At 49.9% G+C, this 16,404-nt stretch overlaps 1 protein-coding gene across 3 annotated transcripts in view; it reads left to right on the forward strand.

Moving 5' to 3' along the window:
• The first annotated feature begins 203 nt into the window (after positions 1–203).
• The window catches only part of LOC105491531 (dynein regulatory complex subunit 7), a 36,699-nt gene continuing 20,498 nt past the window's right edge, over positions 204–16,404 (forward strand). Inside the window, exons 1-8 of one of the 3 annotated variants that reach the window (XM_011758050.2) lie at positions 204–250; positions 1,841–1,970; positions 3,316–3,555; positions 4,270–4,444; positions 5,565–5,690; positions 7,440–7,634; positions 10,391–10,549; positions 12,833–13,051. In XM_011758050.2, coding sequence (XP_011756352.2) covers positions 3,353–3,555; positions 4,270–4,444; positions 5,565–5,690; positions 7,440–7,634; positions 10,391–10,549; positions 12,833–13,051 — 1,077 coding nt within the window. In that variant the 5' untranslated portion in view covers positions 204–250; positions 1,841–1,970; positions 3,316–3,352. Of the gene's footprint in view, positions 251–1,737; positions 1,971–3,315; positions 3,556–4,269; positions 4,445–5,564; positions 5,691–7,439; positions 7,635–10,390; positions 10,550–12,832; positions 13,052–16,404 lie in introns of those variants that run through there. The other 2 variants (XM_011758052.2, XM_011758051.3) reach the window with 2 other exon arrangements.

The raw sequence follows: 16,404 nt of genomic DNA on the forward strand, positions 1-16,404 counted from the left end.
GATTACAAGTATGAGCCACCGTGCCCAGCCCTTTTAATTTTTAATAATGGCTGTGTTTCACAACCATTTTGAAAAGGTTAACAACTAGCACGTTGATGCCCCGCTATACCAGCGCACCGCTGGCCCAAGGACCCATGCAACCTGGGAAGACTACATTTCCCAGAAGCCTCCTCTCCCAGGACCGGCCTTCAGCGTCCCAGGCTGTTACCATGGAGACGGCTAACTGCTAGCGCAGGCTGTCCTCGGAGGGGTGAGGAGGGAGCAAGGGACTTGGGGTGGTTGGACCCTGTCTGGCAGGGAGAGGGCGAGGCTGGTGGCCTCCTTCTGCCTGGGGGCCTCCAGCCCTGATCTTTCTGGGGAAGTTGTTGGGGTGTGTGTGTGTGTGTGTGTTCATGTGTGTTGGGAGGAGGAAGTTGCTGGTGGAAAGGGGGTACAGGAAAGGGCCTGTGGGTTGGGGCCCAATCTAGGGAACCTTGAGACAAGACTGCCTTCCCCACACTGGGCTATAGCTGAAGAGGCCACCTGTGTAGGGAATAAAGTGCTGTGGGTTCTTCTCCCCAGCTCTGCCTCTGATGGTGTTCTGGGACTGACACATTGGCTTTCTCTTCATCCTACTTCTTTCCTTGCCCACCACTCCCCCACCATCCCTTCTAGCACTTCCCCATCTCACATCTCTTCTAGCCTGAGATGCACAGGTTTCACAACCAGAAATACTTGGGCTCAAATCCCAGACCTGCTACTTACTAGCTGTGACCTTAAGCAGTGCACTCAACCTCTCTGGGCCCCAGTCTTCTCATCTGCAAAGCGGGTGTCCTAAGTGTCTGCCTCACAGAGTCAGTAGAGGATAAGTGAGATGATCTCCGTACAACCCTAAGCACAGGGCCTGGCACACAGTAGGCGTTCAGCAAACTGTAAGTGCCTTGTAATGGTGATGACTGCCCTCCCTGTGCTCATTCTCTCTGGGACCAAGAGGCCGATAAATGGATCTGATGACTGGGAAGTGCTGCTTGGCTAGAGGTTCTCCCCTGAGGATCTGGGGTCCTGAATGCTGTTGGCCCACCTGGGCTTGGGTGGGCTCCAGCCAGATGAGCATTCATCCCCTCCTGAGTCCCAGAACACAGAATGTCAGAATTGGACAGAAAATATCTGCCCTCCCTTCCTATTGTAAAGAGAAACTGAGGCACAGAAAGGCGCAGACAGTGACCCAAGGGTCCAGCAGGAGCTATTGGCAAAGCCAGGGTTTCCCCAACCGGGCTCAGTCCTGGCTGGTGGCCAGTGACTCACCTCCCTAAGAGGCCGAGGCGGCCCGCGTGGGTGTGGCGTGGGGAATGGGGCCGGCCTTTATCTGCTGCTCCCTTCTGCCCTCTTGTTCCTGGCTTCACTCAGGGAAGTGGGGGATGATTACAAAGTCGAGGGGATTCTGCTTTTTTCTCCTCACTACTCGCGCCCTTTGTCCTGTGGGTTTCCTTTGTTTTCCTCCTCTCTGGACCCCTGTTTACTATAAGGAAAACAGATGTTGGAGGAGAGAAATAGAAAGACCCCAGCTGGGAGGCTGCATCAGCTGGGGTGGCGTTGGGCGGTGTGGATCAGGGACCCCCATAGAGGCTGACATTTCTTATATAAGGAAAGGCTGGAGGTGGCACTCCAGTCCTCTGTGGCACCACAGCTCCCCGGTCTCTTGGCCCTGCCATCCTTAGCAGGCTACTTTAGCCCTCATGTGTGGTCACCTCATGGTCTCACCTGGGCTGCCCCACCTCCCACTTTATCTCCACATTCCAGGTGGGAGGAGGAGAAGGGCAGAGGGTGCCCCGATAACTTCTGCCCACATCTCATTGGCCAGAACCAGGTCACATGACAGGGCCACCTCTAGCTACAAGAGGATCTGGGAAGCTGAGCAATTCAAACCAGGCACACTGCTGACCCCACACAACTGGGGTTCTGCCGTATAGAGAAGGAGACTGGATCTTTGGGTAGGTGACTAGCAGTACCCGCTCAGTGAGGCTCTGCTCTGTGGTCGCAGGACATATGGTGAACACATGTGGCGTCTCTGCGTGGATCACAGAATGAAGCCTGTTCTCTGGGCTGACACAGGCCTTGGCCAAGAGAGAGCAGGCTCTGTTACCCCACCCCCCACTTCCTGTTTGTGTGCCCTGGTGCACGCACCTTCACTCTCTGTGCCTTGGTTCCCAATTTGGTCAGGTGAGATATCATTCACCTGCTGTCTTCATTTTTGGGTGGGTTGTAGTCCATATTACCTTACTGTTAGGATTTTCTTTAAACCAATTTATTTATTCATGTATTTATTTATTTATTATTTATCTGAGATGGAGTCTCACTCTGTTGCCCAGGCTAGAGTGCAGTGGTGTGATCTCGACTTATTGCAACCTCCGCCTCCCAGGTTCAAGTGATTCTCCTGCCTCAGACTCCTGAATAGCTGGGATTACAGGCGTGCACCACCATGCCTGGCTAATTTTTTGTATTTTTAGTAGAGACGGGGTTTCGCCATATTGGCCAGGCTGGTCTCGAACTCCTGACCTCAAGTGATCCACCTGCCTCAGCCTCCCAAAGTGCTGGGACTACAGGCATGAGCCACCGCACACAGCCAATTCATTTATTTAAATAGGAAACGTGACAATACTATAGTAGTCCCCACAGCATTAGCAGTACTTGTCATTGATAACTGTCAGCTGGCACAATGGCTCATGCCGGTAATCCCAGCACTTTGGGAGGCCAAAGCAGGAAGATCACTTGAGGCCAGGAGTTTAAGCCTGGGCAACATAGCCAGACCCTGTCTCTACCAAAAAAAAAAAAAAAAGAAAATAGCCAGGTGTGGTGGTGCGTGCCTGTGGTCTCAGCTACTGGGGAGGCTGAGGTGGGAGGATTGCTTGAGCCTGGGGGTTTGAAGCTGCAGTGAGCCATGTTTGCGCTACTGCACTCCAAGCCTGGGTGACAGAGTGAGACCTTGTCTCAAAAAAATAAAAAGTTTAAAAAAGGATAACTGTCAAATATACTTAAAGCAAATTGACATGTGTCCTGCCCTGTCCTGTCCTGATGATGGCTTCCAACCGGAGGCCTGCTTTGTCTTTGTTGTAAAGGAATATTTGCCAGGATTAGAAAGGTGTTACAGATGGGGTAGCACCAAACAGAGACCTTCTCCATGTTTGAAAGGAAGTCAAAGAGGGAATCACTGCCTTCCTATGTGCTCTACACCTCCCCAAAACCATCTCCCAGGCCTCCCAGGGATGCCCCAGTGGTGTTGGTGGCTCCTGCCTGGTCTGACAGTCAGCCATGGCGTATACTTCCCCTTCCCCACAGAGACATTCTGTCTCCAGACAGCCAGAGACGCTCCAGAATGGAGGTCCTGAGGGAGAAGGTGGAGGAGGAGGAGGAGGCAGAGCGGGAGGAGGCGGCCAAGCGGGCTGAATGGGCGAGGACCGAGAAAATGATGAGGCCAGTTGAGGTGCGGAAGGAGGAAACCACCTTGACACAGGAGATGCTCAGAGACCTGGAGAAGAAGCTGTCGGAGATCCAGATCCCCATCTCAGCGGAGCTCCCGTGAGTGTGGCAGTGTGGGGGCCCTGGCAAGGGCAGACCGGGGCTGGGCACAGGGAGACCCAGGCAGAGTGGTGGCGACTGGTCTGGCAGGGTGACCAGTTAAGAGTGAAGGCTTTCTGCTTTCAAATGGCCTGGGCTGAGTGTCCACGCTCCCCCGACTAGCTGTGTGACCTTGGGCAAGTCACTCAGCCTCTCGGTGCCTCAGTGCCTTTATCTGTCTAAAAGTGCAGGTGCTGGCCGGGCGCTGTGGCTCACATCTGTAGTCCCAGCACTTTAGAAGGAAGAGGTGGGAGGATCGCTTGAGACCAGGAGTTCGAGACCAGCCCGGGCAACATAGCGAGACCCCCATCTATCTCGACAAAAAATACAAAAATTAGCCAGGTGTGGTGGTGCCTCTAGTCCCAGCTACTTGGGAGGCTGAGGTGGGAGGGTCACTTAAGCCCAGGAGTTCAAGGCTGCAGTGAGCTATGACTGTGCTACCGCACTCCAGCCTGGGCAACAGAGCAAGACCTATCTCTTAAATATAAATAAATAAATAAATAAATAAATAAATAAATAAATAATAATATAAATAAGCAGATGTTAATGATACCTGCTTTCTCAGTAGCTGTGAGGATTAAATGAGGAAAGGATAGAGCCAATGGCAACTCAGTGGAACCAGGGCTCCTGAGTACCAGGCATGGCTTCCCTAATGCCGTCCCTCTTGTGGCACAGGGCCTTTACCAAGGACACTATTGACATCTCCAAGCTGCCTGTTTCCTACAAAACCAACACACCCAAGGAGGAACATCTGCTGCAGGTGGCAGACAACTTTTCCCGCCAGTACAGCCATCTGTGCCCGGATCGCGTGCCCCTCTTCCTGCACCCCCTGAACGAGTGCGAAGTGCCTGTAAGGCTGGCATGTTGAGGGCAGGGCCAGGGAGCCTGGGGCTGGAGAGCAGAGGGCACAGGGAAGTGGGGTGGGTTCTCCAAGGGCACTGGGCCAAATCACAGACCTCCTGTGGACTGGAGTGCTTCTAGTCTGGGGGAAACATAAACTCCAATGCCAGCAGGCCTCAGCAGGCTCAGTGCAGAGTACCCTGGAGGGTGGTGGTGGCCTGGAGACCCCATGCCTCGCCTAAAGAGGCAGCTGCTGATTGCTGCAGGGAAACTACAGGTGTGGCGCTACCGGATTAAGAGGAAACTGGGGATTTGTGTGGGAGTCTCTGATTTTTAAATGCTGGCAGCTGACATAAATGCTAAACATCGTCACATGGGCCAAATAAAGCGGGTCTGTGTGTCCCTGTCAGCCAATGGGCAGCTGTTTCCCACCCCCTGGATGAATCCCATGTCATTCCATCTACAGATGGAGAAACTGAGGCCCAGAAAGGCTCAGACACATGCTCTGGGTCACAGGGCTGGAAGGAAGAAGCCAGAGCTTAGGTTCTTATGCCTGTTCTGGTCCAGTTTGTCTTATTTCTCTGTCCTTCGCTGGACAGGCTGACCTCTGAGGCTTCAGACTGTACTGGCCACCAGCTGGCCCCAGCCCAGAACCTCTGTAGGCCCCAGGGAGAGCATCGCTCTTGGGAGGAGAGCACAGCGCTCCCAGGAACCCCAGGAAACAGACCTGATCTTCTCATTCAGCCCTGACTTGCTGGGTCACCTCAGGCAGCTCTCAAGCCCGCTCTGGGCCTCAGGTGTCTCCATGATGCCCTAGGGGTTGAAGGCGGCAAAACTTCAAAGCTCTTCAAAGTCCAGATCCAGAATATGCTTGTGCTGTCTCCAGGTGCTGGCAACGTGATGGGGGCCTCCCAGTCATTGCCACTGCGCCACTGATGGCTGCCATGCACCAGATCTGGGCGTCACCTTCCCAGCCAAGAGCTGCTCTGCCACCCCAGGGCATGTGGGCCTGGCCTCCTGCATTTGCTCGGGCCTCTAGGGTCCCCCTGTGGATTCGGAGAAGGCCCCAACACTGGATCTCAGAGGTTTTTACTGCCATGACCCCACTGGCACCATCTCTTTCCTTGCAGAAGTTCGTGAGCACAACCCTCCGGCCCACACTGATGCCCTACCCCGAGCTCTACAACTGGGACAGCTGTGCCCAGTTTGTCTCTGACTTCCTCACCATGGTGCCCCTGCCTGACCCCCTCAAGCCGGTAAGCGCCACTCACAGGCTGCATGCCTGAGCCCACTAGGACTAAGATGGTGTGAGAAACAAACTCACCCATCCAAACCCAAAGAATGGAGTTAGAGGCCGGGTGCGGCAAGGTGGGTGGATCACAAGGTCAGGAGTTCGAGACCAGCCTGACCAACATGGTGAAACCTCGTCTCTATTACAAATACAACAATTAGCGGGATGTGGTGGCGTGTGCCTGTAATCCTAGCTACTGGGGAGGCTGAGGCAGGATAATCACTTGAACCTGGGAAGCGGAGGTTGCAGTGAGCCGAGATGGCGCCATTGCACTCCAGCCTGAGTGACAAGAGCAAAACTCCCATCTCAAAAAAAAATAAAATAAAATAAATGGACATAGAGACCTGGAGAACAGTGAAAGTGAGACTTTGGATGATGGTCTCGCAAGATTGGGTGTCTGATAGGCAGACACACCCAGCACAGTTTTAACAGGCAATTTATCCCCTAGTGCGCAGGTCCCTCCCCTGGTTCTTCACAGGCTAAGTACTATGGGGCCACAATCTTCCCAGACATCGCCTATTGATTGTTAGGCAGGGGCTTTAGGTGTTTTTTCTAGGGTGGTTTTGCGGCATTTTGTTGCAACCCGCAATGCATTGCAATCCTAGTTAGCTCAGGGGCTCTTTAAGTATTTGACTTACGACCTAGGTAACTGGGCAAGCTGATAAGAACAGCTACTCGGGAGGCTGAGGCAGGAGAATGGTGTAAACCCAGGAGGCGGAGCTTGCAGTGAGCTGAGATCCGGCCACTGCATTCCAGCCTGGGCGACAGAGCGAGACTCGGACAGAGTGAGACTCCGACAGAGCGAGACAAAGCCAGCTATTTAGCAAACTAGTAAACTTTTATCTTAGGCTAAACTTTTTTGGTTTGAGTGAGGGCAGCTAAGGCGGTAAGGAGGAGGCTGACAAACAGGCATTGGCTATTCAAGCAGGGGCCTAGTATATCCTGGGTTTTTATTTTTGGTAGTTTGCTGACCTAAGCAGATTCAAGGCACTTTTCCTTGGAAACTGATCACTGTGTACATTATTTCCTTCAATGGGATGCCAGGCATGGTTTGGGAAAAGGAAGTTCAGCCAGACTCAGGGCACAGCCTCTCAGGGCCCTAAGGGCAAACAGGCCCAGAGAGAGACAGCCACTTGCCTGAGGACACACAGCAAGCCTGGGCTTCTGGTTCCCACCTCTTTTCTCCTTTGCGTTCAGAGCTTCCCTGCCATGGCTTCAAGAGGTGCAGGAAAGAGAAGGGAGGCCCGGCTACCCATGACCCTAACCCCATCTTTGGGCTTCTGATCAACTCCATCAGCTTCTCCTTCAGAATAGAGGGAGGGAGGAAGAAAGGGCGAGGTCAACAGTGGAGAACTGATAAAGGGAGGAGGAGGAAAGGTAGGGATCAAAGGAAAGGGGAACATTGGAGTGAAACAGTAAACTTACCAATCAGAGGGCATTAGATCAGACACTTTTACAGTCCAAAAGGTTTTCTCTATCAGGAAGTCCATAGCCCCTTCAAATGACAGGCAAATGTGAATGGCATGGTGTCTGGTTTTCATTCCATTCTTAGCAGGCTCCCTGACCCCACAAGGGTTAGGGGCCCAAAGCAGGTCCAGCCTGTGCATTGGTCCTGGCTCCCCGCCCTGACAGGTGGTGGGCTGTGACCGGTGGGGAGGACAGGCTGGGGCAGTGGAGCCCCAGCTGTGCTGACCGTCCGTCCCACTATGACCAGCCCTCGCACCTGTACTCCTCGACCACTGTGCTCAACTACCAGAAGGGGAACTGCTTTGACTTCAGCACGATGCTCTGCTCCATGCTCATTGGCTCCGGCTATGATGCTTACTGTGTCAACGGCTACGGCTCGCTGGACCTGTGCCACATGGACCTGACGCGGGAGGTGTGCCCACTCACTGTGAAGCCCAAGGAGGTATGGTCGGGCTCGAGCTGCCTGGGTTTCCCAAAGGATGCACATTCCCGGTGCTGTCGTGCCATTCTTAGAGACATCCGTCCCTGCCGCCTCATCCCCGGCCCTGGCCACGTGGACAGAGATCCCTCACCACCAGCCCTTCCGCTGCCCTGGAGTTCATATTTCAAACCACCAGTGATTTATGTCCTCAATGTCTTAACACATCCAGCCCAGTTTTCCAAGCTGACTGTTCTTCTCTGTCTGTTGTAACTCAGTTTTCAGTTACTATGCTCCCTGCTTGGTAAATTTTATGAATGCCACATAGCTTATATCTTAAGTCAAATGATTCCAAATTTACCCTAAGCATTTGATAAAAATCCAGCCAGCCATTTTTATATAAGAAAATAGGCCGGGTGTGGTGGCTCACGCCTGTAATCCCAGCACTTTGGGAGTCCTAGGCGAGTGAATCACTTGAGGTCAGGAGTTCGAGACCAGCCTGGCCAATATGGCGAAACCCCGTCTCTACCAAAAATACAAAAAATTTAGCCAGGCGTGGTGGCATGTGCCTGTAGTCCCAGTTACTCAGGAGGCTGAGACAGGAGAATCACTTGAACCCGGGAGGTAAAGGCTGCGGTAAACTGAGATTGTGTCACTGCATTCCAGCCTGGGTGACAGAGCAAGACTCCATCTCAAATAATAAATAAAAAATAACAGACAAGTGGACAGACATTTGGTTCTCAGTCCCACACTCCCGAGGTAAAAAGCCTCCCACCACCCTGCTTTTTTTTTGAGATGGGGTCTCTCCTACTCTGTCACCCAAAGCTAGAGTGCAGTGGCATGATCTCAGACCACTGCAACCTCAGCCTCCCAAGTGGCTGAGACTACAGGCATGTACCACGATGGCCAGCTAATTTTGTTTGTTTTTTGTAGGTTCTCACTATGTTGTCCAGGCCTGTTGTGAACTCCTGGACTCAAGCAATCGTCCTGCCTCAGCCTTCCAAAGTGCTGGGATTATAGGCATGAGCCACGGTGCCTGGCCTTCAGGCCCCTTTTTAATAGCAAAAAGAAAAAAGAAAAAAAAGAAAATCACCAACCCTTCAGTGGCTGGTGGCTGTGCTTTTAGATTTGCTCATTAAGAATTCCATAAGGACCAGAGGCTGCTACAGACACAAGAAACACTCTGAAATGAATATCAGAATCACAAATGCATGTCTTTACATTTAGACAACAGTCATACTACAGACAGAAAATGCTTTACATGACGTGGATTAATTCCAGGACTCTGGGATCAGGGTCAGGCTCCCGTGGGTGTCTGCAGCTTGGGGATGGGGATCCAGGGGCCTGAGGCACCCAGCAGGATCACTGTGTAGCTGTGTTATACTTGGGTGAGCACCCAGGGACCCCAGGGTGGGTGCTCTGGTGGGAGAAGGGCGAGATAGAAGGGGAGGCACAAGAAGAGCCTTGCTTTCTCAGGCCCGCCTCCCCAAGAGAAGAGGGAGCGTGAGCTCCGCCATGGCTTTTGGCTTCAAAAGCCTCGGGCTGGGCGCGGTGGCTCATACCTGTAATCTCAGCATTTTGGGAGGCTGAGGCAGGTGGACCACTTGAGCCCAGGAGTTCCAGACCAGCCTGGCCAACATGGCAAAACCCCATCTCTACTAAAATATAAAAATTAGCTGGGCATGATGGTACATGCCTGTAAACCCAGCTACTCCGGGTGCTGAGCCAGGAGAATCGCTTGAACCTGGGAGGTGGAGGTTGCAGTGAGCTGAGATTGCACCATTACACTCCAGCCTGGGCAACAGAGGGATACTCTGGCTCAAAAGAAAAAAAAAAAAAAAAAAGGAGCCTCTGAGCTCCCACCTGGGCATCTCAGCCCTCTCAGCTCAGCCAAAAGCTTAATGATTAACATTATATCAATAACAAACAGATGCAGAGAATTTTCGGGTTTAAAATCCACTTTTATGTCCATTGCGCTCGTTGCTCCCCATGATGGCCCAGTGTGGTAGGTATTGTCACTTTTATTTTACAGATGAGTATGTTGATGAAATCAAAAGGTAACATAATGTGGCCAAAGTCACACAGCGGGAAAATGGAGGCTCAGGAACTGAAGCCCGGGTCAGGTGAACTTGAAACCCTGGAGATTCACTATTTCTCCTTCATAACTGTCACAGGCCCACTTCTGCAGCCTCTGCAGTGCACTTTCCTGGGAACACTTCTTACCACCTAGCACATATTTGTACACACGCAAGTGTACATGTGTACACACACACACACACAGACACACTCACACACACAGAGTTTATTCTCCTTCCTGGCCCAACAAATTCTTACAGTCAACATATGAGGCCCTCTGATGACAAGATCTGAAAAATCCAACTCCTGACAATTCTCCCCACTTCTGGATCAGACCCAGGTCATGGCTAGGATGGGTAGTGAGGATTGAAGAGGAGAAAGCCACACCTCCTGAGCTCCTGGCCCTGACGGGTACCTCCCTCGCGCATTTTTTCTGTCTTCACTTCTCAGAAAGAGGCTGGGGAGAAAGTTCCTATTATTCTCACACCATGAACCTGAGATTCAGAGAGGTGAGAGGACCTCCCAAGGTCAGGGAGCTGGAGCTGGGGCTCCCTCTGCATTTAGGGCCAGAAAGGCCACAGGCTACAGGAGTAGCTGCCATCCCCTGGTCCGAGGGACTGGCTGGGCAAGTCTCACCTCTTGGAGTTGCATGTGTGAAGGGGGGATGCAGGGCCACTGACCCTTCCTCTTCTTTTGGGTGACAGACCGTCCAGAAGGAGGAAAAGGTTCTGCCTAAGAAATACACCATCAGACCCCCCAGGGACCTGTGCAGCAGGTTTGAGCAGGAGCAAGAGGTAAAGAAGCAGCAGGAGATCAGAGCCCAGGAGAAGAAGCAGCTGAAGGAGGAGGAGGAGCGCCTCATGGTGGGTCCTCAGCCTCAAACCCCTGGGCTCAACTATCGAGAAATGACTGCTAGGGATAGGAAAAGAGGCACAAGTCATGGAAGGGATGTGTGTATTGACCCCCCAACTAGGTCCACCTCACAATCACCCCCGACCTCTACCCGGCCCTGCAGGAATCTCCCACTGGTGGTCAGCCAGCTTCTCATGATGGACTCCTAACATCAGGGCACTGTACTGCCTGGGGTAGCCCATTCTATGCTAAGCAGCTCTGGTGTCCTCTTTGCTTTAGACTCTTACTGGGGATATACCTGCACACACTCTCCCATCCATTCATCCTCCTATCTCTCCTCCCATCCATCCTCCCATCCATCTTCCCATCTGCCCATCCATCCATCCATCCTCCCATTCATCCTCTGATCTCTCCTCCCATCCATCCTCCCATCCATCCATCCTCCCATCCATCTATCCATCCATCCATCCTTCCATCCATCCATCCTCCCACCCATCCATCCTCCCACCCATCCTCCCATCCATCCATCCTCCCATTTCTCCTCCCATCCATCATCCTCCCATCCATCCATCCTCTCATCCATCCTCCGATCTCTCCTCCCATCCATCCTCCCATCCATCCTCCCACCATCCTCCCATCCATCCTCCCACCATCCTCCCATCCATCCTCCCATTTCTCCTCTCATTCATCCTCCCATCCATCCATCCTCCCATCTATCCACCCTCCTACCCACCTATTCTCCCATCCATCCATTGTCCCACTCCATCCTCCCATCCATCCTCTCATCCATTCTCCCATCCATCCTCCCATCCATCCATCCATCCTCTCATCCATCCATCCTCCCACCCATCCATCTTCCCACCCATCCTTCCACCCATCCTTCCTCCCATCCACCCATCCTCCCATCCACCCATCCTCCCACTCATCCATCCTCCCACCCATCCATCCTCCCAACCATCCATCCTCCCATCCATCCATCCTCCCATCCATCCTTCCATCCATTCATCTTCCCACCATCCTCCATCCCTCTATCTTCCCATTTCTCCTCCCATCCATCCGTCCTCCCATCCATCCATCCTCTCACCCATCCTTCCATCCTTCCATCCATCCATCCTCCCATCCACCCATCCTCCCATCCATCCATCCTCCCATTTCTCCTCCCATCCATCCTCCCCTCCGTCCATCCTCCCATCCATCCATCCTCTCACCCATCCTCCCATTTATCTATCCTCCCATCCATCCATCCTCCCACCATCCTCCCATCCATCCACCCTCCCATCTATCCATCCTCCCATCCATCCATCCTCTCATCTATCCATCCTCCCATCCAGCCATCTTCCCATCCATCCTCCCATCCATCCTTCCATCCATCCATCCTCCCACCATCCTCCCATCCATCCTCCCATTTCTCCTCCCATCCATCCTCCCATCCATCCATCCTCCCATCCATCCATCCTCTCACCCATCCATCCATCCATCCTCCCATCCACCCATCCTCCCATCCATCCATCCTCCCATCCTCCCATCCTCCCATCCATCTATCCTCCCATCCTTGCATCCATCCATCCATCCATCTTCCCATCCACCCATCCATCCTCCCATCCACCCATCCTTCCACCCATCCATCCTCCCATCCACCCATCCTCCCATCCATCCATCCTCCCATCCACCCATCCTCCCATCCATCATCCCATCCATCCATCCTCCCATCCATCCATCCTCCTATCCATCCATCCTCCCATCCATCCATCCTCCTATCCATCTGTCCTGCCATCAGTCCTCTCATCCGTCCTGCCAGCCATCCTTCCACCCATCTCCCATCTCTTCTTTCAACTCCACACTCCTATCCTTCCTCCAATCCTCTTTCCCCCCTCCCTTCTTTCCTTTCCTTCCATAGAGTATTCCTTGAGCTTCTCTTCTGGTCCAGACCTATTTATACATAACAATGAACAGTCACAGTTCTCTCAGAGGGAGGCAGATAAGGAAGCTGCTTGGTCTCCCATTTCCTTTCTGTGGATGAAACCTCACCCAAAGTCACGACATATAAAGCTGGTAACCCCCAGATGCCCAGTGCCCCAAAGAGTCCAATTTGTAAACCACAGATCTAGTCAGACTCTCCCATTGTTTTGATTTTACAAATGGGCTCAGCGGTTGGGTGATGGGAGATGAGGTGGGCCGTCACACTCCAGTTGATGGTGCCGTCTGCATCAGAGCCCAGCCCCAGGGAGATGTCTGGGCCCCTGACACTCCTCTTCCAGCCATCTGACTCATAGTCACCCACCTTTCCTTGGCAGGAGGCGGAGAAGGCAAAGCCGGATGCCCTGCATGGCCTGCGGGTGCACTCCTGGGTCCTTGTGCTATCGGGGAAACGCGAGGTGCCTGAGAACTTCTTCATTGATGCATTCACAGGACAGAGCTACAGCACCCAGGACGAGCGCTTCCTGGGCATCGAAAGCCTCTGGAACCACAAGAACTACTGGATCAACATGCAGGATTGCTGGAACTGCTGCAAGGTGCCTGGGGAAGGGGAGCTGGGTGGGCGTGGCAGGCACAATGCAGGTGACAGGAATAGAGGGAAGCGATGGCAGCCAGACCTTGGGGGAGAGCGGGACACCAGGCCATGAGGGCTTTGAACCTTCTCCATAGCTGAGTCTCCATGGCCCACTCCCTTGCCCATGAGTAACCATTCTGATACGATTATTGTCTCTCCTGATTTGTGTATCCTTCTAAAATGTGGATTGTTTGCATTTTTAAAAACCTCTATTTTGAAGTGTAACCTACATGCAGAAAAGTGCACTCATCCCACGCATACATACAGTTCAACGAAATTCCACAAATTGAACATACCTTGGTTTCCTACACCCAGATCAAGAAATAGAACATTGGCCGAACCCCAGAAAGTCCCTTTGTATAATTACTATCTTCCCCCAAATGTATTTTTAACTTATGTATGTGGCACTGGTACACACACGCACCTACAAGAGGATACAGAGGAGGTCACGATCCTAAATGTACATGTCATTGAATTATCACACACTGAACACACGTATGTAGCCAGGACCAGCATAAGCCTCCTCATGTCCCCTCCTGGCCACCAACCCCGCCGTTGTCCCCAGAGTTAAGCACTACCTTGACCTCTAACAACATCCATTAGTTTCATCTGTTTTGGGAGTTTACATCAGTTGAATCACACAGTGATTCAATACTCTTATGCCTGGATTCCTTCACTCATGGTTATGTTTATGAAATTCATTATGGTTTTTTGTGTGGTTTGTTCGTTTTCATTTTTTATTACTTTTCCATTATTTGAATACACCAGAACTTATTTGTCCTTTCTACAGTTGCACATTGAGACTGTGTCCAGTTTGGGACTATTTTGAATAGTGCCGCCATGAACATTTGTATACATGGATTTCAGTGAACACATATACACATTTCTGTTGGGTAACTACTGAGGGGTGGAATTGCTGGGTCACAGGGTGGGCACGTGCTCAATTTTAGTAGATACTGCCCAATTTCTGAAGTGATTGCATCCATTTACACTCCCACCAGCAATGTATGAGGGTTCTCAGAGCTCCATCCACAACCTTGCCAATACTGCATACTTTCTTTTCCATTTTAGCTGTTGTAGCGGACATGTAATGGTATTGCACTGTGGTTTTATTTAATGCAATTGATTTTTGGCTGGGTGCGGGGGCTCACACCTGTAATGCCAGCACTTTATGAGGCCGAGAAGGGTAGATCACTTGAAGTTAGGAGTTCGAGACCAGCCTGGCCAACATGGTGAAACTCTGTCTCTACTAAAAATAAAAAAAACAACCCAGTGTGGTGGTGGGCACCTGTAATCCCAGCTACTTGGGAGGCTGAGGCAGGAGAATTGCTTGAACCCAGGAAGCGGAGGTTGTAGTGAGCCTGTATCGCGCCACTGCACTCCATCCTGGGAGACAGAGCGAGACTCTGTCTCAAAAAAAAAAAAAAAAAAAAAAAGCAATTGCTTTTTGCAAACTGTTCACATATCCAGTAAGTTTTAAACTTACTTATTCATTTTAAAATTTAATCTGTAAAGACTTAAGGATTTTCTGCATACACAATCAGTCCTACAGCTGAATGACGGCCGTTTTATTTCTTTATTTTTAATCCTTATACTTTTTTCATTTCTTTTTCTTGTTTTATTTCTCTGGTTAGTACATTCAGTATAATGTCAAATTGAAGTGGGGATTCTGAATATCCTGTCTCAGTCCTGATTCACAAGTAAAGCCTTAGTATCATAACATTTCACTATTTTTATGATGTTTATCTTGACTGTACGGTTTTTATAGCTAGCTACCCTTTAACTAAGGGATTTCTTTCTGTTTGCTAGCAGTTTTTAATCAAACAAAATTTGTTTATATCAAATTTTTTTCATCTATTAAATGATCATAATTTTTTCTTCTATTAACTGGTAAATTAGACTGTGTTCCCCCCCTTTTTTAAGTTGAGGCATAATTGACATAGCATAAATCTACTAAAGTGCACAAGTTAGTGGCTTTTGGTATATTTACAAAACTGTGCAACTATCACCACTATCTAATTCCAGAATTTTTTCATCACCCCAAAAGAAGATTTTTATTTTTTGAGACAGGGTCTTCCTTTGTTGACCAGGCTGGAGTGCAGTGATGCGATCATGGCTCACTTCAACCTCAACCTCTGGGCTCAAGCAATTCTTCCACCTCAGCCTCCCGAGTAGGTGGGACTACAGGCATGTGCCACTATGCCCAGCTAATTTTTATATTTTTTATAGAGACAAAAAATGGGTTTTGCCATGTTGCCCAGGTTGGTCTCAAGCAATCCACCCATCTTGGCCTCCCAAAGTGCTGGGATCACACGTTTGAACCACCGTCCCATACTCTGAAAAGAAGATTATGATTGAGATTATACTGGATCCATAGATCAATTGAGAGAGAACTGTTTTATCAACAATATTGAATTTTTCACCCATGAACATGGTATCTCTCTTCAGTTATTTAAGTCTTTTAAAATTTCTGTCAGCAACATTTTGTAGGTTTCAGTGTACAGTTCTTGCACATCTTTTGTCAGATTTATTCCTAAATATTTCACTTTTTGATACTATGATTTTTTTTTAAATTTCAACTTCTGACTATTCTTTGCTAGTGAATAGAAATGCAATTGATTTTTACATATTGATTTTCTATCCTGAAATCTTCCCAAATTAACTTATTTGTCCTAATAGCCTTTGTGTGGATTCCATCAATTTTTATATAGATAATTATGTTATCTGTGAATAAAAACAGTTTTACTTCTTTTCCAATCTGGATGCTTTTCTTGCCTTATCACACTGGCTAGAATCACCAGTAAATATTAAATAGAAGTGATGAAAGCACACCTGTTTATTCCTGATCTTAGGGAGAGCATTTAGTCTCATACCATTAAGTATAGTATTAGCCACAGGTTTCTCTTATTGGTTCCCTTTATGAAATAAAGGAAGTTTTTCTCTAGTCCTAGTTTGCTGAGACTTTTTTCAGAAATAGATGCTAGATTTTTGTCAAATACTTTTTCTGAATCTATTGATATTATTATGATTTTTCTTTTTTAGTCTATCTACATGGTAAGTTACTTGGATTGATTTTTGAATGTTAGACTAACCATGCATTCCTGGGATAAACCTCATTTCATTAGGATGGTTTAATCGTTTAAATATTACTGGTTTTGAACTGAAAATTTTGCTTAGAATTTCTGCATCTTTGTTGAAGAGAGATATTGTTCTGTAGTTTTCTTAGAGTATCTTTGCTAGGTTTCGGTATCACAGTAATGCTGGTCTCGTGGAATGAGTTGGGAAGTTTCCCTTTTCTTCAGTTTTCTGGATGAG

The sequence above is a fragment of the Macaca nemestrina genome, chromosome 18, assembly GCF_043159975.1.
Source record: "Macaca nemestrina isolate mMacNem1 chromosome 18, mMacNem.hap1, whole genome shotgun sequence".
Lineage (NCBI taxonomy): Eukaryota > Metazoa > Chordata > Mammalia > Primates > Cercopithecidae > Macaca > Macaca nemestrina.